Source organism: Nannospalax galili, unplaced genomic scaffold, assembly GCF_000622305.1.
Source record: "Nannospalax galili isolate Female #2095 unplaced genomic scaffold, S.galili_v1.0 scaffold102, whole genome shotgun sequence".
Taxonomy (NCBI): Eukaryota; Metazoa; Chordata; class Mammalia; order Rodentia; family Spalacidae; genus Nannospalax; species Nannospalax galili.
In genome coordinates this window covers 1,120,304-1,128,608 of record NW_008351958.1, presented here as the reverse complement: position 1 = coordinate 1,128,608, position 8,305 = coordinate 1,120,304, and the positions used below count along the sequence as shown (strand labels likewise).

Below are 8,305 nucleotides of genomic sequence, written 5' to 3'. Positions count from 1 at the left end.
CAACTGTGAACCTAAAAATTTACAGCCACTTTTGAAAGAGATGTATCCTTGCTCTGGAGTGTGTTACTGAATATGTTAAAGCTGTAATGAAATGCATCTTGTAATCATGTGGTTATTAAATTTAAAAAAAAGAAAAGAAAGAAACTAAGGCAGGAGGATCAAGATTTCCAAGACAGCCAGGGCTATGAAGAGAATGTGTGTGCGTGTATGTGTGTGTGTGTGTCTGTGTGTGTGTGTGTCTGTGTTTGTGTGTCTGTGTGTGTATCTGTGTGTACATATATATAGAGAAAAGCATATATATACATATATATATATGAATTAATGAGTGAGAAATAAAAACATGACCAGAGAAAGGGGAACAAGGAATCCATCACCAAGAAGAAATTTATCACCAACAAACCTAAACTGTAGAAAATGTTATAAAAGTATGTAGGTTAAAAGAAATAACACATAGGTATGGAGCTAACTTTCAGTTTGTAACTTTTATAAACCTTTTGGTCCTTTATGACTCAGATTCTGATTCAGATGGTTCTAAGCACACGTAACTCTTCTCGCCTCCATCCCCTCAAACCACACATATATACACACATACTGTCCTAGTTAGCTTTAATTGCCACCTTGACATAGCCTAGAGTCACCTGAGAAGGGAGTCTCAATTGAAGGATTTCTCTAGACCAGACTGGCCTGCGGACATATCTGTGCAGGATTGTCTTAATAGTTCATTGAAATAGGAGGGCCTAGCCTACTTTAGGTGGTGCCATTCACTGGGCAGGTAGTCTTAGCTGCTTAAGGAAGCTAGTTGAACTTGAGCCTGAGAACAAGTCAACAAGCAGCATTTCTCCATGGTTTCTGCTTCAAGTTCTGCTTGAGTTACTGCTCTGACTTCCCTCAACGATGGACTGTGGCCTGCAAACTAAAGTAAATTCTTTCCTCCCCAAGTTGTTTTCAGTCAGAGTATTCTATCACAGCAACAGAAAGGAACCTAGAGCACATACCAAACATGCAGAGACATAAATATGCTGTGTTTTACATACACCAGAATTATGTGCCAAAAGTAAACTGTAGATTCCCCAACTCCTCCAAAAGTAAATACTTCTGGGCTGGGGAGATGGGGCATTGAGTAACATGCTTGCCCACAAGCATGAAGAGCTGAGTTCAGATCCCTAGAAGCTGCATAAAGCCAGATGCAGAAGCATGCATTGTATTCCCAGCACTCCTGCGGTGACACAAAAGTGGGAAGCAGCAGAATTCCCAGAAGCTAATAGAACAGCCAGCCTGGCATACACAGCAGTGAACAAGAGACTGTCTCAAAACAAGGTGGAAGGCAAGGATCAACATCTTACCACATTTTGTAAATTCTATGCAATTATATAAATATAGCCACATCTGCTATTAGATATTTTCATTTACTAGAAAATGAAAACTGCCAATACTGCAGTAAATAGTCTAAAAGCCTGCCTGTCAACTTCGGCAAATGATTCAATATGTAACCTTTTCAAGCAACAGAATCTATTCCAGACCTGTTCTGGATCCTCAACAGTGCCTAGCAAAGTGCTCACACAGAGTTGGTGTTTAATATTTACTTGGTGTTTTCAAATAGCTTTGATGCAACTTGTCATGTCCCTTGGGCTTACCCTTTTTTGAGACCCATACAACAGTTTTACATTAACTTATAAGACTAACTATGGAGTGTCCCTTTTTTTCTATTGGTGATGGAAAATACGATTTTTAAAGATTAAGAGCTGACCTCAGGAGAATGCTGAAGAACTGAAACAACAAACAAAAAGGAAATGATGAATGATGGGAAAAGCTTTTTTATTTCCAGGGGTTTTATCTAACCCAAGCATCTTCTCTATTTCTTCTAGGGCAAAATGTGCTTCTTACTAAGAATAGGGCTCAAAATGGCTAGAATAGGATTTGGTTACTTCAAGTGCCTTGTCCATTTCCAATCATTTTATGGTGTTGGTGGTTGTTGTTGAGCTTTATTCTTTATTTGGGTATAAACAGTTTATCAGGTACAAATAAAATCTCAATAGAAGATGTATTAAATGGCCAATAAACACATAAGATACTCAGCATCCCTAATCATTATAGAAATGAAAATAAACTACAGAGCTATCACCTCATATTCACTAGGATGGTTGTTATAAAGAAAATAATAATAAAAGCCAGGAGTGGCAGTGCACACCTTTAATTCCAGTACTCAGGAGGCAGAAGCAGGAGAATCTCTATGAGACAGAGACCAGCCTAGTATCCATATCAAATTCCAGGCCAGCTAGGGCTACAGGGAGACCTGGTCTCAAAAAGACAAATAATAATAATAATGGAGAGGGGGAGTTGACTCAGAGAATAAAGCACTTGCTGAACAAGCATGAGGACCAGAGTTCACAGAAGCCATGTAAAATCCAGGCAGGCACAAAGGTCTCCTGTAGTCTCAGCACTCCAGAGGTGAAGAGAGGGGATTCCCAGAGCAAACTGGCTAGCTAGACCAATAGAATTGCCTGAGCTCTGGGTTCAGTGAAGTAGACAGTGTCTCAGTAAGTAGACAGTGATCAAAGAGAACACTTGATGCTTTCCTTGATGAAAACAGCTCAGACCTCCACATGTACACACACACACACACACAATCAGATACATGTATCGATACACATGTGAACATGCAAATACATATGCATGTACACCACACATACATTCACATGCAAAAAGAAAGAAAGTAAAATCATAAAATATCAAATTTTCTAAGGACATAGAGAATTTGGAACATTTTGTGGTTTGAACTGAAATGTTTGGAATGCCTGGTCCCCAGGTTTTGGCACTATTTTGGAGACTATGGAGCCTTTAGGAGGTGTATTAGTCACTTTTCTCTTGCTGTGATAGAAACACTGACCAAAGAAACTTATAGAAGGATTTATTTGAGCTTACTGTTACAGGTGAATTACAGTCCATCATGGCAGGGAGGTATGGTGGCTGGAGGTGGCTGGAGTTGGGGCAGCAGAAGTTAAGTTCTCACATCATCAAGCAGGCACAGGAAGCAAGAGAGCAACTGGAGATCTGGCAAGGCTTAAGAACTCTGTAAGCCCACCTCCAGTGACATGGTTCCTCCAGGATAGCCACACCTTCTAAGACCTCTCAAAACAGCACCATCATCTGGGGACAAAATGTCCAAATACTTGGAGCCTATGGGGAACATTTTCATTCAAACCACCACATTCCACCCCTGGCCCCCATAGGCTCATGACCATATTAAGTTCAAAATGCATTTATTCCAACTTTAAAAGTCCCCATAGTCATTATCAGTCTCAATACTATTCAAAAGCCCACAGTCCAAAGTCTCTTCTGAGACTCAGGTAAATAACTGTAAGCCTCTATAAAATCAAAAGACAAATTACATACTCCCAATATACAGTGGAACCAAACACACATTACCATCCCAAAAGGGAGGAATGGAGGAATAGTAAGGAAATACCAGACCAAAACAAGACTGAAAACCACCAAATCCAGTAGTTCCATGTCCGTCTTCTGGGACTTTACTTCCAAAGGGCTTAGATGGTTCACCTCTCTATCTTTGCTACGTGCAACACACATGTCTTTCTTGTGCTGGCACCACTCCCTGCATGCAGGTCTTCTTGGCAGATGCCTCACAGCTCTGGCATCACGATGTCTTCTTGGAGTCTCCATTGCCAACCAAGCTTCACCTTCACAGCTTCACTCAATGACCTATCAGGGCATTCTCTTTGCAGAGGAACCCCTGCTGCATGCTGTCTGGTCTCCGAGGCTCTCTGAAACCACAGAGGAAGAATTGATGACCCATTCACTCTTGCATCTTTCATGCCTCTAAAGCCAACACCAGGTGAACAACACTGCCAAATTTCACTGCAACTTTGGGATGGACTCCAGCTTGCTTTATCCATTTTAGAAGCTTTTCTCTTCAGTGGCCCCTGCAGAATTTTCCTTTCATGAGTTGGAGGCTTAACTGGGTGTGGTCTTGCCCTGGAGGCACTCTCTCCACTGTTTACGTCCAAATCTCTATGCTCCTCCTTCCTAGTGCTCTTTTTCAATCCAAACTGTAGTTCTTTCTGCCCCATTTGCTCTTTTTCACTGTAGGTCTGCATAATAGTCACCATTAATATCCATGCCACTATTTCAACATTAGGCTGTCTTGAAATTTCTTCTGTCAGAGAAATTAGTCCATTGCTTTTCAACTTATCCTCAGGCAAACTTTTAGGCTGAGGGCGGACTCCAGCCAGATTCTTTGCCAAAATATCCCAAGTGCTGCTTAAGTCCCTATTTCCCTCTGGAACTACATTGTTCTCAGCACTACTTTCTTCCAGGTGTTTACTAGAATGGCCTGTTAAACTCTGATTAGAGCAAGCAACCGCTTTTCTAGCCCAAACATCCAAAGCCTTCCACACTTCTTCAAAACCCCACATTGTCTGGTTCTTCATAGACAACAGCCCACTCTCTGGTACCAATTATTATATTAGTCACTTTTCTGTTGCTGTGATAGAAACACTGACCAAAGCAACTTATAGAAGGAAGAATTTATTTGCATTTACTGTTACAGGGGAATTACAGTCCACCATGGCAGGGAGGCATGGTGGCTAGAGGTGGCTGGAGCAGGAGCAGCAGAAACTAAGCTCTCACATCATCAAGCAGGCACAGGAAGCAAGAGAGCAACTGGAGATCTGGCAAGGCTTAAGAACTTTGTAAGACCACCCTCAGTGACATGGTTCCTCCAGGATAGCCACACCTTCTAAGACCTCCCAAAATAGCTCCACCATCTGGGGACAAAATGTCCAAATACTTGGAGCCTGTGGGGACATTTTCATTCAAACCACCACAGGAGGTGAGACTTCTCTGGTGGAGGTAGATCACAAGGGGTGAGCTTTTGAATGTTATCCCCGCCCCAGTACACTCTACTTCTCACTGCTTCCTGATGCTCACAGTGTGAGAAGCTAATGCCACGTGCTGTTGCTAGCACAGACAGAGCTGCTCCACCAGGCCTTCCCCACTGTGGTGCATTGAAATCCCTCAGAGCCATGGACCATGACAAATCTTTCCTCCCTTAAAATGTTTCTGTCAGGTGAGCATCACAGTGACACAAAAGTAATTAATACAGCACTTTGGTCCACTGTATGGATCATAAAATGGTGCTTCCATTATAAGAAACAGTATGAAGGCTCCTCAAGAGATTAAAGTTACTATATGAATCAGCAATCCCACTTCTGAGTACATAGATCCAAAAAATTGAAAGCAGGATCCAAAAGAAATAGTCTCAAGCCCATATTCATCATTGCATTGTTCACAATAGTCAAGAGGTAAAGGCAACCTATGAATTGAGAAAATGAGGCATAGGCATACAATGGAATAATATCTAACCTTAAGAAAGAAAACCTTTCACATGGTACAACATGAATAAGGCTTGAAGACATTATGCTAAATTAATAGACTTATTATCAAGAACAGAGGAAAGAGTTGCTGTTCAATGCATATACAGTCTAAGCTTTGCAGATTAACAAAACAGCTATAGAGATCTACTGCACAACAAGTTGAATATAGTTGATGACCTGTACTTAAAACTGTTAAGATAGTACATTTTGCTATGTTTTCCCACAATTAAAATAAAAATCATTAATAAAATATGACTAGAAAACTATTTTAGCATAAATAAAACTGATATACATTATATCAAGAAGATTTGATGCCCACTGCACAGGAAGGAATTCGTATCTGGTACTGTAAACCCAGTCAAAAGGCTGAGGAGGTCATAGGCCCTGGGGAAACTTCAGCTATTGTTTTGCCAAATGCACCTAAAGTGGCCATCAAACTGCCTTCCAGATAACTATATTTAATGCCCACAAATTAACTGTGCTGTCAGTTTGGGGTAAAGAAGCTCCTTTTCACAGTGGTCAGTGGTGAATACTGAGACTCATAACTAGTCAAACTACTGAAAATAAATGACTGTTGAATGTACAGCCATAAATGGAACATCTATATCCCCCAACTCCAAGGCTCAGGAAACAGCACAGAAGAAGGGGCAGGAAGAATGTAAGAGCCAGTGGAAAAGGGGAAGTGGTATGGAATGCTAACTTCTGAGCATGATGACTGTTGCACTCTTGAGTTCACAGCAGCTGTATTACCTGCACAAAACTGGGCCCAACACTGTCCTGTCATGGAGGTGGGAGGGACTCATGAACCTCACCCCTCCTTAAGGATGTATATTCAGTTAATGGTTGATGAGAAGGGAGAGGCATTTTCTTCAGTGTGTGGCCACTAGAAAGGTGTCCATGCTCCTGCAAACAACCCTAATGGGTCCTAAACAAAAGACGTGAAAGTAGAAGGAAGACTAATGGGAAGAAGGGGATCGGCAGGCACGGGAGGGGAACAAAAATGGGGAACAGAGGATGAATGATTGAAATACATTATGTACATATACAAAACTGTCATGACACCCATTATTACACATAATTAGCCTATACTAATAAAAACGTTTCCATAAAGCTATAAAAGCAGTAAATAATAACATTTTCAATCCTTTAAAATTCTACCTTGTATTTACTGAATTAGGAAGTTCACTGATTGGGGCATCATGGATGTACCTAAGAATTTGTCTTCTTCTTTTCCTCCTTTTCCCTTCTCTTCCACTCAACTGTTCCCAACTCAAAGCCCATGCAATGAATGAAGACAATAAAATAAGAACGAGATGTTCTACTCTTCCCTTCCCTTTGCAATAGCCCATAATAGGCACAGCATTTCCAGGAACAATGAAGGAAAGGCTGGAAGGAAGCTAGCATGGGCCTTTATGGGATCACATCATTTCTTCCATTTCAGGAGCAAGATGGCAGCTCCACAGGACAGTAAGCAAATATCTCCATACTCAAGGTTTTGAAAGCCAGTTAAGATGTCAGGGAATGTAGTCATGGTAAAACAACTGCATGGTTATGTACAAGGCCCTGAGTTCAATACCCAGTACCACAAAAAAAGAATTGAAAGAACATAACGTTACCATGTTCTCATATCCACATGTTCCATGAGGTCAAGTTAAAGGAAGCAAGAATAGGAGCAACACACACATATGACACACATTTTCTTTACTAGCCAATGAAACAAAAAGTTAGAATTTTTTTCATAAATTGGTAACTTATTCCATTAGAAAATATCTCATTCTACAATCTCTCTGAACTAATTTTCCATCAACTTCATCATATTTTGCTTCTGCATTTCTGTTTGGGTGAAAAACCACATAATAAACAAGAAGAAAAACAATTCCAAGAAGAAGAGAAAGCATTATGGTGGCAGTGATAGGAATAAAATAGTCCAAATTAAAAATAGAAAGAGGGTAAACCCAGAACACAGTCAGTATTCCCAGTGTAACTAGTACCCTGACAATATAGTAACAAGACATTGGACATCTGGTGTTCTGTCCCTTAATATTAAAAAAAGTAAAGACAAGAATGAATCCAACAACAATCCTATATAAGAATTCCATAGTTATAGAATTACAAAACTGAGTTTGCTTTACAAATGCCCATATGAAACCGGCAAGCCAAAGAAATAACAATAGAAACAAAGTGACCCTAACATCTACGAAAAGTAGAAGTACAACACTCAGCATCCACGATAATAAGGTAAACAACTTATAGAAGAGGTAAGTGACTTTGGGACAGAATCCATTGAGGAGATTTTTATCAGGCAAAGATTTTCTTAAAGCTACTTGATAATCCACAGTTGACCAAGAAATAGCACAGCAAGACACCATGATGGCTGCATCTAAAAAACAAAAATCAAAGACACAATGTTTTAGGGATGGTAACAGTAATATTAATAAGAGTAGTAACAGCAATATTAATTCATTATAAGCCATTTATGCTCCAGTTCTACAGAACTAAACATATATCAGGCATATTACTGGCCTGATTCTTGGAGGGTATATTTTAATATTCCCCACATAATAATAAGGGAGTTGAGGTTTGAGGAAATATATTATGCAACCTTCATCATATAGCCAGAAAGTTATGGAACTGAAATTTGAACCTGAAACTGTCTGAAGTTGACAGACTAATCAATTATGTAAAACTGTTTTTAAATTATCTTGAATAGATTTAGTAATCAATACTCCTGCTAGACACTACAATTATTATTCTAGGTTTTCTAGACTATTTGGCTTTGACCTTGGACATAGACATAATTCATTGAGAGAGGGTTTCATAGGGTGTGGGATGCTTAAACAGAAATTTTAACATAAGTACATATCATTAACAAGCTATTTTTCATAACCTACAAATTCTTTTTATTCTAATATTAT

At 39.7% G+C, this 8,305-nt stretch overlaps 1 protein-coding gene across 1 annotated transcript in view; it reads right to left on the bottom strand.

Annotated features, from left to right (window-relative positions):
- Positions 1–7,085: 7,085 nt before the first annotated feature.
- Positions 7,086–8,305, bottom strand: part of Xkr9 (XK related 9) — a 22,819-nt gene continuing 21,599 nt past the window's right edge. The window contains exon 3 of the mRNA XM_029553989.1: positions 7,086–7,770. Within this exon, the coding sequence (XP_029409849.1) occupies positions 7,142–7,770 (629 nt within the window). The 3' untranslated portion in view covers positions 7,086–7,141. The remainder of the gene's footprint in view (positions 7,771–8,305) is intronic.